The sequence below is a fragment of the Pygocentrus nattereri genome, chromosome 24 (assembly GCF_015220715.1).
Source record: "Pygocentrus nattereri isolate fPygNat1 chromosome 24, fPygNat1.pri, whole genome shotgun sequence".
Lineage (NCBI taxonomy): Eukaryota > Metazoa > Chordata > Actinopteri > Characiformes > Serrasalmidae > Pygocentrus > Pygocentrus nattereri.
In genome coordinates, this window is record NC_051234.1 from 19,364,800 (window position 1) to 19,379,284 (window position 14,485).

The 14,485-nt window shown below is 40.3% G+C and overlaps 1 protein-coding gene across 5 annotated transcripts in view; it reads left to right on the top strand.

Annotated features, from left to right (window-relative positions):
* Positions 1 to 11,917: 11,917 nt before the first annotated feature.
* The window catches only part of neto1l (neuropilin (NRP) and tolloid (TLL)-like 1, like), a 151,067-nt gene continuing 148,499 nt past the window's right edge, over positions 11,918 to 14,485 (top strand). For all 5 annotated transcript variants that reach the window (XM_017696235.2, XM_037533787.1, XM_017696236.2 and 2 more), the window contains exon 1: positions 11,918 to 13,005. In XM_017696235.2, coding sequence (XP_017551724.1) covers positions 12,978 to 13,005 — 28 coding nt within the window. In that variant the 5' untranslated portion in view covers positions 11,918 to 12,977. The remainder of the gene's footprint in view (positions 13,006 to 14,485) is intronic.

Consider the following 14,485-nt stretch of genomic DNA (forward strand, 5'->3'; position numbering starts at 1 on the left):
AGAAGGTATTCTTAGGAAAGAATGGAAAAGCCCTTGACTAAAAACATACTTACAAACCCCAATGAAGTTGGGACGTTGTGTAAAACATGAATAAAAAAACAGAATACGATGATTTGCAGATCCTTTTCAACCTATATTCAATTGAATACACTACAAAGACAAGATATTTAATGTTCAAACGGATAAATTTTGTTTTTTGCAAATATTCACTCATTTTGAATTTGATGCCTGCAACGCATTCCAAAGATGTTGGGACAGGGGCATGTTTACCACTGTGTTACATCACCTTTCCTTTTAACAACAATCAATAAGCGTTTAGGAATTGAAGCTTTCTAGGTGGAATTCTTTCCCATTCTTGCTTGATATACAACTTCAGTTGCTCTACAGTCCGGGGTCTCCATTGTTGTATTTTGCACTTCATAATGTGTCACACATTTTCAATGGAAGACAGGTCTGGACTGCAGGCAGGCCAGTCTAGTACCCTAGTACCCGTACTCTTTTACTATGAAACCACGCTGTTGTAACATGGGCAGAATGTGGCATTGGCATTGTCTTGCTGAAATAAGCAGGACGTCCCTGAAAAAGACATTGCTTGGATGGCAGCATATGTTGCTCCAAAACCTGTATGAACCTTTCAGCATTAATGGTGCCTTCACAGATGTGCAAGTTACCCATGCCATGGACACTAACACACCCCCATACCATCAGAGATGCTGGCTTTTGAACTTTGCGCTGATAACAATCCGGACAGTCCTTTTCCTCTTTGGCCTGGAGGACACGATGTTCATGATTTCCAAAAACAATTTGAAATGTGGACTCGTCAGACCACAGGACACTTTTCTACTTTGCGTCAGTCCATCTCAGATGAGCTCGGGCCCAGAGAAGCCGGCGGCATTTCTAGGTGTTGTTGATATATGGCTTTCGCTTTGCATGGCAGAGTTTTAACTTGCACTTGTAGATGGAGCAACGATCTGTGTTCACCGCTTACTTGCAGAAATTTCTCCAGATTCTCTGAATCCATCTTATGGACTGTAGATGATGAAATCCTTGCAATTGCATGTTGAGAAACGTTGTTCTTAAACTGTTGGACTATTTGCTCATGCAGTTGTTCACAAAGTGGTGAACCTCGCCCCGTCCTTGCTTGTGAACAACTGAGCCTTTCAGGGATGCTCCCTTTATACCTACTCATGACACTCACCTGCTTGCAGTTAACCTGTTCACCTGTGGAATGTTCCAAACAGGTGTTTTTTGAACATTCCTCAACTTTCCCAGTCTTTTGTTGCCCCTGTCCCAACTTCTTTGGAACGTGTTGCAGGCATCAAATTCAAAATGAGTGAATATTTGAAAAAAACACTGAAGTTTATCCATTTGAACATTAAATATCTTGTCTTTGTAGTGTATTCAATTGAATATAGGCTGAAAAGGATTTGCAAATCATTGTATTCTGTTTTTATTTATGTTTTACACAACGTCCCAACTTCATTGGAATTGGGGTTGTATAATAGAACTTAATGGGCAGTTGCTTCAGCTTCTAAACCATGTAATCCTCTATGCAAAAATGAGCAGCCAAGAGTGTCTCTATAGACGTAAATGGATTATTGAAGTACGTATACGGTAGGTGTTTCTAATAAAGTGTCCAGTGCAGTGACAGCTGGTCATAACATTGGTCCTTCCCTACAACAGGTGTGAAACAATCAAATGAGCTGTCTAGATAGTCATTGGATTTTCGAATGTGTTTAAATGTTGATGTGTGATGCCATTAGCTAAATATTTAGCAAGCTAACAGAGCAATCACAGTATATTTTACAGTAGTATTGTGCTTTTTTAATCTACTTTGACATGAGCAGAACATTAAATTAAAGTTTAAATTAAAGTTTAAATAATTACCTCGACCTGTCCAGGGTGTATCCTGCCTTCCGCCCGAAGACTGCTGGGATAGGCTCCAGCACCTCCCCACGACCCTGACGGAGAAGCGGCTTGGAAAATGGATGGATGGATGGATGGATGGATAATTACCTAATGAGCCTGTAAAACAACAATATACAAATTATAAAAAATATCTCTCCCAAATGTTTGTTAAAACCTGTTAAAAACTTTCAAGTGTCCATGTGCCAGAGTACCCCTGTAATGTGCTAACATAATATTGCATATCCCATTGGTTCCCTTTACATACTTTACATGTTTACTCTTTAATCCTACTGTAATACATACTAAGTACATAATTTTGGAACAATTTACAAGAAGTGTGTTTAAATTGTAATTAATCTATGGTTACATGTTAAGTGCATTAATTTGTGCTTTGTCAGCAGTCACCTATGTAGTGGACTTGTGCAAAAGTCACAGAGATGTAATTTATTTGTTTAATTTTCAGTGAAAACTGCCACTGTACACAAGACATTAATTTTTCAGTGTTAGGGAGAAACAAGTAATCCCAAACACTTTCAGTAATGTTGAGGTCTGGACTCTGGGCTTGTCAGTCCATTGGTCTGAGAATGCCAGCAACGTCTTTGTTCGATGTGTCTTTTTCCTTTTCTCGGGAAGAGCGTCCCGACAGCTCCACATCCTTCAGACCCATAAGTGTTGAGCCGTCTTCTCACAGTGGAAGGATGGACAGAAACACTTGTGGATTTTTTCAGATCTGAATCAAGAGCAGAACTTGATTTTCTCCTCTCAAAGAAGAAAGCTTTATCTGATAGGGGCAGTTTTGTTGGTCTACCAGGCCTTGCAGGTGGTTGTTAGGAGACCCATTTTCTCCATAGCTTTTAATCACTTTTTGAACTCCAGTTTTGGAAACTCACTTATTTCCCTCTGTTAAATCTCATCAGAAATATCTCCTGAGAAATTAATGACTTTATTCATTAATTGATGGGTGGTCTCTGACTTTTGCACTGTACCAATAAGTCTAACTAGCTAGTGTTGTGTTTCCATTATTTTGTCCACCCTCTGCAAATGTACTACAAAGAAGTAGCAGATAATTGCAACACATTCCAAATCAGCGTGATACTCACAGACGTGAATTATTCAGAAACGGTTCCTTATATTTATTTATCAGTTTCCCTCCTATTTGTTTATCGTTTGCTTATTTATTACACCCATATAGCCTACATGCTTGAGCATCCCATTTCCCCAAGCAGTTTTTAATTACAAATTCAGAGAGGTGGAACTAGCTCTGCGCTTATCGCCACTCTGATAGAGATTTTATTCTGTTAATTAAAACGAGCTGCGATTTTTTCCCAAGGAACCAAGAATGAATCGGTTTCTTTGAGATGCTTTAGATTCCTTCCTGTTCACGCTGCTGCTGCTGCTGGAGCGTTTCACTAAACGCGAAAATGCAACAGTAAGCTAGATAAGACCTCATTTGCATAATTGCCATGTTGTCACTATTCATCCCACCACTCACCCATCAGTCGGCCGAATTCTGACTTATTTGGTCACATAACCTTCATATTTCACATCCAGTCAGAGATTCTTGTATCATCCGTCTGAAATTCAGAAAGACCCTCTAATAGGATTAGCATGTGTACAGATGCATTTGCATTTGAATCCTTCTTACACTGTCTTACTAAGTTAAAGCTAAGAAAGGTTGACAGAAGGAATATTCTGGAGATCGTTTATGTGCTGGTGACTATTTGAAAGCCATCACTGTCCCTCTCGTTTGTGCCTTTACAACTGATACATGTAAACGAGCTTTGTTCTGATTGGCCGCCTTCATATTGTGCCTCATTTCAAAAGTTGTCCAGGTTTAAACACTCCTAACGTCAGTGTGAATAGACGGGGTTAAACTGCAGTAGGCTGACTAGGTTGATATATGGAAATGTGTTGGTGTTTCTTTACATCACGAAAACACTGATGGTACATTTTGAAACTTTGCAGGGCCCACATCTTAAGTTCATGCAACGAAAACATGAATTCATTTTTGCCAATTGACAATCTCTCTTTATCCCTTTACAATTAACCAGGCTGTTTAAACTGTATTTTTAAGACTGGTATCTGCAAATAAGCTCTGTTCCGATTGGCTGCGCATCATTCAAAAACAATCTAGGCTGAAACACTCCATAATATCAGGGTGAGTGTGCAGAGCTAAACTACTGTAAACTGTAAGTAAGTAAGTGATACTTTTTTGATCCCACAACCGGGGAAATTCCACCTCTGCATTTAATCCATCCGTGAAGTGAAACACCACATACACACTAGTGAACACACACACTAGGGGGCAGTGAGCACACTTGCCCGGAGCAGTAGGCAGCCATATCCATGGCGCCTGGGGAGCAGTTGGGGGTTAGGTGTCTTGCTCAAGGACACCTCAGTCATGGACTGTCGGCCCTGGGGATCGAACAAGCAACCTTCCGGTCACAGGGCCAGATCCCTAACCTCCAGCCCACGACTGCCCCCAATGTAGGTGTGTGTTGGGTTTTGTCACATCACAAGAACACTCTATTTAAAACGAGTTGGTTTGCAGCTTAGTTTCCACTTATGAACTGTATGGAATATGCAGTTAATGGTAGGTTTTGAAACTTTAACAGTGTTTACATACTATATCAAACTCTTTGAGGTCAATAAAAGAGGAAAACTTTTCCATGATATAGGCCCTTTAAAATGAGTAAGACTAAGATCTTTTGGCTGATTCACATATTTGAACAACTGTTTTTTGCTGTTGTTTTCGATAAATGTATACAAGTTTAGTGCTGGGTGATTTCTATCCCACTACACCAGTACTTAAGCTATTCTGATAAATACTAGCAATATAAATACACAGTGGAAGTGTCCCTTTGGTGTCATTGTTAAAGGGATTTGTAATGTAAGTAATACAGATTTTTCAAACATTCTATGTAATTCAGTGGTTGAGAAGAAAAGAAAGTCATTTAGAATGATTTAATATGAAGTGTTTCATCATAGAGAAGCTTACATACTCAGATTTCTTTGCAGTGGTGGTGATGTGAACAAGGGGCTGTGATGCCTACAACACAGATATAGCCATTTTGTTTAATATACAAAAACCACCAGTGAACCTACACCCATCTTCTGCATTTTTATATGTAGTATTGATGATGTTTCTTTAGGGACTATTTTGCCTCATGGCACTCAACATTTACCCCTCCACCATGAATAAAAATGCATTTTACTCCAGAATCTCCACAACACTACAGTACAACAATGTCTCAGACACCAGGCAGTGTATTCATTACCATTTCATGTAATAACTTTCTGTGAGGAAGCTTTTAGAGGTGGATGTCTGGTTCCTGTCGCCACCATTATAAAGAATTCTGACTTAGTAACTTTCTTTAGAATAGAGCATTTCACAACAAGTCATTCTAAATGGCTTTGTTTACATCTTAACCTTTTAATTGTGCAGGAATAAGACAGTGAAATCAAAACAAACTGTCTTTTTAAAGACTTTTTTTTAGAATAGTAGCAGCTCTCAGCCTGGACCCAACACAATGTTGTCTTTCACTTTCTTCATTGATTTTGGTAATACAGTACTGCGAAAAAGGCAGAGAGCACCCTTCATTTATTTATCTGGTTAAAGTAGCTATTAAGTACAAGTTATTCATTTTTCAGTGTCAGGAAACAAAAGCAGAAAACAAATGTTTATAATAATTATAATGATTACATAATGTTTATAATAATTACAACTAAATATAATACCAGTTTTTCTGTGTTTAGCGTGTCCACTCTTCACCTTTATTCCAACTTCTGTTCTTTTCAGGAGACTCGCTTTCAGTTTTTTAAAGAAATCTGCAGAAATATTTTTACATACCTCCAAAGTTCAGTCTTAGAAGCTGGTTTTCCTTTTTCTGCTTCTCACTATCCAAATATTCCCAGTGATGTTGAGATCTGGACTTGTTCCCTTGTTCTAAGAACAACAGCAGCTTCTTTGTTTGATGCGTCTCTTTCCTTTTCTCAGTAAGAGCTTCTCAACAGCTACACATCCTTTCAGACTCATAGTGTTGAGTTGGCTCCTTACAGTTTAAGGATGGACAGAAACACTCAGTGGATATTTTTAGAGCTGAAGTAAGAGTGGAGTTTGATTTTCTCCTCTCTCAAAGATGAAAGCTTTAAGTGCTGTTTATCTGAAGGGACAGTTTGGGTGGTCTACTAGGCCTTGTGGTGGTTGTCAGGAGTCCCATTTTAATCACTTTTGGAACTCCAGCTTTGGAAACTCCTGGATTATCTTATCTATCTAATCTAATGAGACATAGCTCTGGAACAACGCTACTGCAATGGTATTAGTGTAATACGTCTTATTCATGTGGAAATGACATACACATTTCAATCACCTTCAAATTAAATTCAATGCAGCACTTTTTTGAGTGTGAATAGACTGGTTTGACTGGCCGTCTGCACCACTTTCAAAGGAAAAGCATATCATATTTTAAGATTTGTAATGTCTACATGATTATTTGACTGGCTAAAAGAAAATGACTGAGTTGCATTTTGAAACACGCTCCTCTTTTGGCAGGGTCTGCTGCCGTGACTCAGTATGCCACTTAGTCACAAACGATGGCTAAAGAAACTCTGAATGTCATCTCTCTGACCTCTCGGCCTCCGTTTCAGTCTGCATCGCCGCAAAAAACGTCCGGCTGAGTGTATCTTTCCTCACATGAATGCGCTCAGTGTCAGAGTCAGTGTCTTCATGGTTCATTCTAATGGGTTTCAGTGTCTCATTATGTGTAGTAGTAGCCGTAGTGCTTGCTGAGTGAGAAGACATGAAGGACGATCTGTTCACTTTCATTCATTCAGTTTCCTTCACAGTCAGTGCGCCTTCAGTCCTAACACTGCCAGAAGACACATACTAGACGAAGCTTCACTTATCTGAACTCAAATCTTAAAAGGCCCATATCCTAAATTTACCTTGTATTTTAATTTGTGTGGTTTTTATGTGCCAAAAACAATCAATTTCATTTTATGTAACTATTTACAAACTGGTCTCTATTTCTTACAGTTGTAGTGGCTGTATACCCCTGGTGAAATCACTACTTTTTTGCTGATTTTAACATATTGGAAAAAGACATGCATGTGCCATAACTTTTGCATTACTTTTTTTTCCCTAAACATATTAAATTCAGTATATAAAGAGTAAATGTGCAGAAGAGGAACTGCAAAAAAAATATGTAATTTGACAAGGGGTACCCAAACTTTTGCATACAACTGATATATGCAAATGAGCTCTCTTCTTATTGGCACCTCTCATGCAGAACACAGTTTGGACTGAAACACTCTTCATAACTTCAGCATGAATGGATGGGGGCTAAACTGCTGTGAATGGCTGGATATATGCAAATGAGCTAGTTTTTGTGACATCAGGGATACAGTAAACTCCGAATGGGCTGTTTCCAGAGCTTAGAAAGCATTTTTCAGTTTTTGACATGATTTGAAAACGCCTGCTGCCCCTTACATTGTGTGTAAATTTCATGGTGAATGGATCAAAACAAAAGGCCCAGTGAAAAAGCTCTGGTTCCACTGACTTTACATTAAAAGTAAAGTATGTTTTTCCCTTCTTCTAAACTTCTAAAGTTACCATTTTGGAGATACAAGGTTTTCTTAAGACAGCAGCGATATTTACACTTTAGACTGGAGAGTGAACAAAACATTTTTGAAAATTTAACAAGTCTTTTATTTAATAAAATGAACAAGAAAATGAATGTTTGAATTTTTCCAAAACGTGGGCCGTTTAACCATTTTAAACACTAGAAGTCATTTAGCTATACTTTTATTATGTAATTAGATAATTGGAAATTGAATCATACATTGAATTGTATTTATGTTTTGTTTACATCCTGTACTTACAGGTTTGTAACAAAAAAAGGCCATAAAAATGAAGGACAGCTTTTCTTTCAAACTGAAATGTAACATGAACTGAAAGTTTACAATCTACACTTTCCACACCATTTCTCCTCTTGCTTCACTGAGCTACAAGCCGGAAAGAATTCATCTTGAATTACAGCATGATTTCGTTATTGCCAGCTATAACTGCGACTTCTAAGCTTAAAGGGAAAGTCCAGCATCAGCGTCAGGTTTACTAATGCTCAACCTGTTCAGGCCTGGAACTATCTATGAGCTGGCTGTTTCTCAAAAGCCCTTGATGTACTTGAGGAGTGTCATATTTTATGCAGGTCGATGCATGCATACAAATGCATTTATTAGCATGCACGGAGTGACATCAGGCCCGAGCAGGACATGCTGAATGTGAATATTGCAACATGGGAAATATCCACTGGTTGCCAAGGCTCATTTAACAGCGCAGATATCACTTCACATCCCCGAGTCACTTTGATCAGCCGCGTCATCAAGTATGACAATGACTACACTTCTGGGCACTTTTTGGACATTAGCTGACACTTTTTCCTCTCTAGAACAGAAGTCTCTCTCTGCTTGTTGTGTTTTTCCAGCTTTCAAAAGCAGGTAGGACAGGTAAGAGTAGCTATGAGGCCTATAAATTAGTTATAATAGCTTCCACAGAACAAGTGCTTTTGCTCAGATAATCACACTCAGCTGAGAAAGTGTTAAGCTTGTTTCTCTGCTATTGTAGACATTTGTGTGAGCGTAAAGACTAGTGAAGTACGTTATTTCATATCAGCCAATAAGGAAAGCTAACTGGCAAGTAAAGTAGCTAATTAGCCAAATTAGAAGCTCCTGGTTGGACCAATCAGTGCTTCATTAAGTTGTGCTCATGATGTAATTGATGGTATTAACAAGTCTCTGTGGCGGCTGTGAAGGTGTCAAGGAAAAATATGGACCCAAGAAATTCTTGTTACTTTTTATTGTTTCTATGTTTATTTGAATTATGAATATGACTTTATTCTAATGTATATTGTGATAAACTCACTGCTGAGGTCAATTGTTGAAAAATTTGCTTAGACGCCTAAAACTTTTGCACAGTACTGTACACTCACCTGACACTTTATTAGGTACACTATTAGGTTCAGTTGCTTGTTAACACAAATAGCTAAGCAGCCAATCACATGGCCACAACTCAATGCATTTAGGCATGTAGAGGTGGTCAAGATAACTTGTTGAAGTGCAAACCGAGCATCAGAATGGGGAAGAAAGGGGATTTAAGTGACTCTGAACGTGGCATGGTTGTTGGTGCCAGACGGGCTGGTCTGAGTATTTCAGAAACTGCTGATCTACTGGGATTTTCACGTACAACCATCTCTAGGGTTTACAGAGAACGGTCAGAAAAAGAGAAAATATCCAGTGAGCGGCAGTTGTGTGGACGAAAATGCCTTGTTGATGTGAGAGGTCAGAGGAGAATGGGCAGACTGGCTCCAGATGATAGAAAGGCAACAGTAACTCAAATAAATAAACAAAATCTTTTCAACACCTTGTTGAAAGTATGCCATGACGAATTAAGGCAGTTCTGAAGGCAAAAAGGGGTCCAACCTTTTACTAGCACCTAATAAAGTGGCCGGTGAGTGTATGTTTCAGGATTAGTGCAGAATCCTGTTGTACCAGTGCAGCACTACCTGCGTTATGAGTAAGTTCTTTGCTTTTGTGATGTAACACTCATTTATCCTTTATTGGATAATTTTTTGCATGGATTGCAAAAACTTCAGTGAAAGCTGCCGACCCTGTTATCAGTGTTGCCAGATTGGATGAGTTCTGTCCAAATTGAGCAGAATTTGGATGGATTTAGAGTGTGAAAAGTGCTTTGACATTATGTAATAATGCAGCTGAAATTTGATCAGGCCTAAGTTCTCCTTACATCCACTCAGTTATCAAAACTTCGACTGATACTCAGCCAGTCTTCGACTGGTTTTAGTTTTGTTGAGAGGAGGCCGCATTCCCGGCCATCTGTATCATTCACGGTTGACATCAGTGCCCAGTTTATTGTGGATGTAATGGTGCGTCTTCGGGTCTAACGTGGAATAAATTATCCAGTTCACTGCTTTACTGACTTGAGGTATTACTGATGTTCAACTGCCTTTCGGATTACATAGCATCATGTGTCATATCAAATACAATGCATTAAAAATGTTAACACAATGTAAACAAGATACACATACAAATCAAAGCATTTTAGTTGATACTAAGATAAAAAAAAAATCTAAAGTAAAAGTAAAATCTCGATGTCTTGGCTGGTGTCTGCATGTGGGGTAAGTGGAAAACTGTGAAATGGTGAAATCTCAAACTGTACCACGAGCCCTTCGAGCTTCAAGTATAGCTCGGCTTGACCCGCCATCCTTCAAGGCGCGTGGAAGACAAGCGTTGAGACTGTTCTCTATACTGGCACCCAAGTGGTGGAACAAACTCCCACTGGCTGTCTAAACAGCAGAGTCTCTTGCTGTCTTCAGACGCAGACTGAAGACACCTCTCTTACATGGCACTTAAATGAACATTGAATTAAGTAATGATTGCAATATATTGTGCTGCACTTATACACTCACCGGCCACTTTATTAGGTACACCTTGCTAGTGAAAGGTTGGACCCCTTTTTGCCTTCAGAACTGCCTTAATTCTTCATGGCGTACTTTCAACAAGGTGTTGGAAACGTTCCTCAGAGATTTTGGTTGGTTATTTGAGTTACTGTTGCCTTTCTATCATCTCGAACCAGTCTGCCCGTCTGGCACCAACAACCATGCCACGTTCAAAGTCACTTAAATCACCTTTCTTCCCCATTCTGATGCTCGGTCTGCACTTCAGCAAGTTGACTTGACCACCTCTACATGCTTAAATGCATTGAGTTGTGGCCATGTGATTGGCTGATTAGCTATTTGTGTTAACAAGCAACTGAACTGTACCTAATAAAGTGGCTGGTGAGTGTATGTTGTATTATATTGTATTGCACAGAGTTCTCTGTTCAACTCTGTTCCTTTTCTTTGGGTATCAGCAGTAACTTTTTGTTTCTAGCAGTATCTGAGCTCAGGACCAGCTTTCTCTCTAACCTATTGGTAACTAGCAAAGATACTTTCTCTAGATAGACAAAGCACTTCTTGTAAGTCGCTCTGGATAAGAGCGTCTCCTAACTGCTGTAAATGTAAATGTAATTTTGTTTTTCTGACAAACCACTCTTCAACCACTAGGGATGTGTGGATCAATGCTGAAATATCAATACTTTCAATGTTGATGTGTCCCTTTGAGAGTCAATCTTTACATAAAAATATGAGATATGGGGTATTTTCTTTAACCAACAACTAATAATTGTTTAAAAGAATTTTTCATGAATGCATTCTTGGTGCTATGGGGGCGTGCTGGTGACATCTTGTATAAATAAAAACAATGTTTGGCCATGACTTAGTAAGGTGTGAGATCAAGATCATGCCTTATTAGGCTGTGATCAGGGCTTAATTATCTCATTCCCATGGCTTTCTGAGTCGTGGCCACTCATTAGGGTCTCATTCCCACACTTTACTAAGTTGTGGCCACGGATTAGAATCCTGTTTCCTTACTAAATCATGGCCACAACATATTTATCTCGCCTCACTAAGTCATGGCCATGTATTATTTTTATTTATTCTGGCTTGACCAGCAAGGCTCCGTGTGATGCTAAAAATGATGCTAATTTCACCCTTTAACACGATATTTTATTAAGAGTGGAGATTTTGCATAATACGTTGATCAGTATGAATATACTGGCTTAGAATGGACAGACAAGACACTGCTTGATTCAACACACCTCATTCACTGATTATGGAACTCATGGGTTGAATCAGGTGGTTGTAGTAGTGAAGCTGTGCTATAGGTTCACATCCCTATTATCAAGATATTATCAGTGCTATATCGCACAGCACTGTTAACCACTAGTCAGTCTCAGCGCAGGAGGCGGAGCTACTTCTAGCCAACCCTCACGCAGGAGGAGGGACGCTGCTATTCAATCATAGCTCAAGAAGCGGAGCGCCAGCTCACCAACCCCAATGCAGCGGGCGGGGCTTCCCCAAAACGGGTGTTAAAAAAACACAGCGTACCGCGTCCAGCTCAGCAGTTCGTGCTGCAGGTGCCGCTGAGAGCCGGGCGTCTCCTCACATCTCTCTTTCTTTCTCTCTGTCTCCTTCCGTTTCTCTTTTCTTTCTTCCTCTTTCGCTTCTTTCTTCCACTCTTTGTCTCACCGAGTGGTTTTCGCTCACCTGTACATTCTCTGTCTGTCACTCTGTCTTCCTCCCTCCCTCTCTCTCTCTCTCTCTCTCTCTCTCTCTCTCTCTCTCTCTCTCTGAGGTCCCGCAGTCTGGCCGGCTTTGCGCCAGCAACATCCTCCACTTTCTCTCAGCGCTTTTAACTGGATTGCAAACATATGGGGAGCAGATAGAAGTGCATGTTCCTGTCTACTGCGGTGGGAAAACAAGATGAACTCCAAGCCATGAAAGACAGGAAAGCCCAACTGCTGCCAAGGATGGTGGTGATGACTGAACTCTTGGGCTGCTGACCAGCAAAAGCAGCAGAAAGCCTGCCGGTTTGCGCTGAGGGGGATTTGTCGTCGTCTGCACTGGAGGAGAACAACATAAAGACATTTTTTCAAATTGATTTTTCATGTTGCTGAAGTTGTTGTTGAGGCCCCGTGCTGCGCGAGCTGCAAACAAGTGAAGAACAGCAGGAGAAATGAACTGGCCCGCGGATCGATTCTGAGGATTGTTCCTGAAAAGAGATGGAGGGCTTCTTTCTGCTTTCTCGTGTCAGCATCGTTGTGTCGCCGAAGAGTGAAGGTGGAGAGCAGCAGGGAAGCTAATGAAGGACCTTTCCACGCGCTCCGTGCAGCGGAAGGATTTGGAAACGTTTGGATGGATTTCAGGCTCATGTTTTAAAGCCTCTCCGGTTTTATCCCGAGCTGGAGAGGAGTTGAGCGTTTCTTTACGGAATTTTCTCCCCCGCATCAGCAGCTGCTGCATGAAATCTCTCTCTCTCTCTCTCTCTCTCTCTCTCTCTCTCTCTCTCTCTCTCTCTCTCTCTCTCTCTCACTTTAGACCCATCACTCGTTTCTTCTTGAAGTATTCCCTTCTAAATGGAATTAGTTGAGGTCGAAGCACGTTGTGAAAGGAACAGACATGGTACATGGGCGCAGTTTCCTTCACGGTGAGTCCAGAACCCCCCAAATCCAGCTTAAAGGGAATCCCACCGATTTTTAAAAATCTCTGCATGGCAGTGGTTGAGAAACTAACAGGTTCGGATTTGTTTACAGTGGTGCTGATAGGAGCCAGGGGTCGAAATAACTTAAACACATATATAGTCTTTCGCCTTCGACCACCAGTGAACCTGGACGTGTGTTCTGAGGTTTTATAAAGCTAAAATAGTAGTAAATCTAGAAAAAAAATGTTTTCTTTTGAGCGGGGGGGCTCTTTTGCCTAAAACCGTCTTACGTGTACCCCTCCACCGTGAACCAATTACCTCAAAGATGTGAAACAACGTCTCAGTGGTGCGTCCTTAGTAATTCCGTGTGATAACTTTCTGTGAGGGAGGCTTTAGAGGTGGACGTCTGGTTCCCATCACCACCGCTGTGAATAATTCTGGCTCGGCGTGTTTCTCCACCACTCTGAACGGCGTTGTTTACGTCTCAGTCATTTATGTAAACATCTAAAAGCCGGTGGAGTTCATCTTTAACTTCACTCTGCGTCCTCGGTTGACTCGAGATGGGCATTTTCCCCGCGCTTTTTTGCGTGAGGCGCGTGAGGTTTACATTGTGTTTTTCGTGTGAGGTAGGCTATGCTAACATGTTGCGCGTGAGGTACACGTGAGATACGCTGGTGGTTCATGCGTGAGGTATGTTGGAGCTGTAAGCCTGAGATGTTCTAAGCGTTTCATGCGTCAGTTACACTGTTTTATGTGTGAGATACACTGATTTTTAAATGGGGTGCATTGTTTTATGAGTGAGACTGGTGTTCTACAAACAGGGTTAGGAGGTAATGGAATGCAAGTTTTGGGAAGACATATTCGGAATACAGATATTAAACGGGAATTCCACCCATTTCTGGAAAGATATATGCACAGTTCAATGGTTGAGACGTAAACAAAGTCATTCAGAGCGGTTAACTGTACAGAAACTTACTCACATTTCTTTACAGTGGTGTTGATAGGAACCAGAGGTCACAATGTCTACAACACAAATCTTTTATTTGCTGTCTAATTAATCTCAGTGTCACTCAGCTCTACTAAAGACTGAGTAGACTGATAAATCAGTGTGATGATCAGTTATTAATCTCAGTGTTACTCAGCTCTACTAAAGACTGAGTAGACTGATAAATCTGTGTGATGATCAGTTATTAATCTCAGTGCTACTGAGCTCTACTAAAGACTGAGTAGACTGATAAATCTGTGTGATGATCAGTTATTAATATCAGTGCTACTGAGCTCTACTAAAGACTGAGTAGACTGATAAATCTGTGTGATGATCATTTAATAATCTCAGTGCTACTGAGCTCTGCTAAAGCCTGAGTAGACTGATAAATCTGTATGATGATCAGTTATTAATCTCAGTGTTACTGAGCTCTGCTAAAGACTGAGTAGACTGATAAATCAGTGTGATGATCAGTTATTAATCTCAGTGCTACTGAGCTCT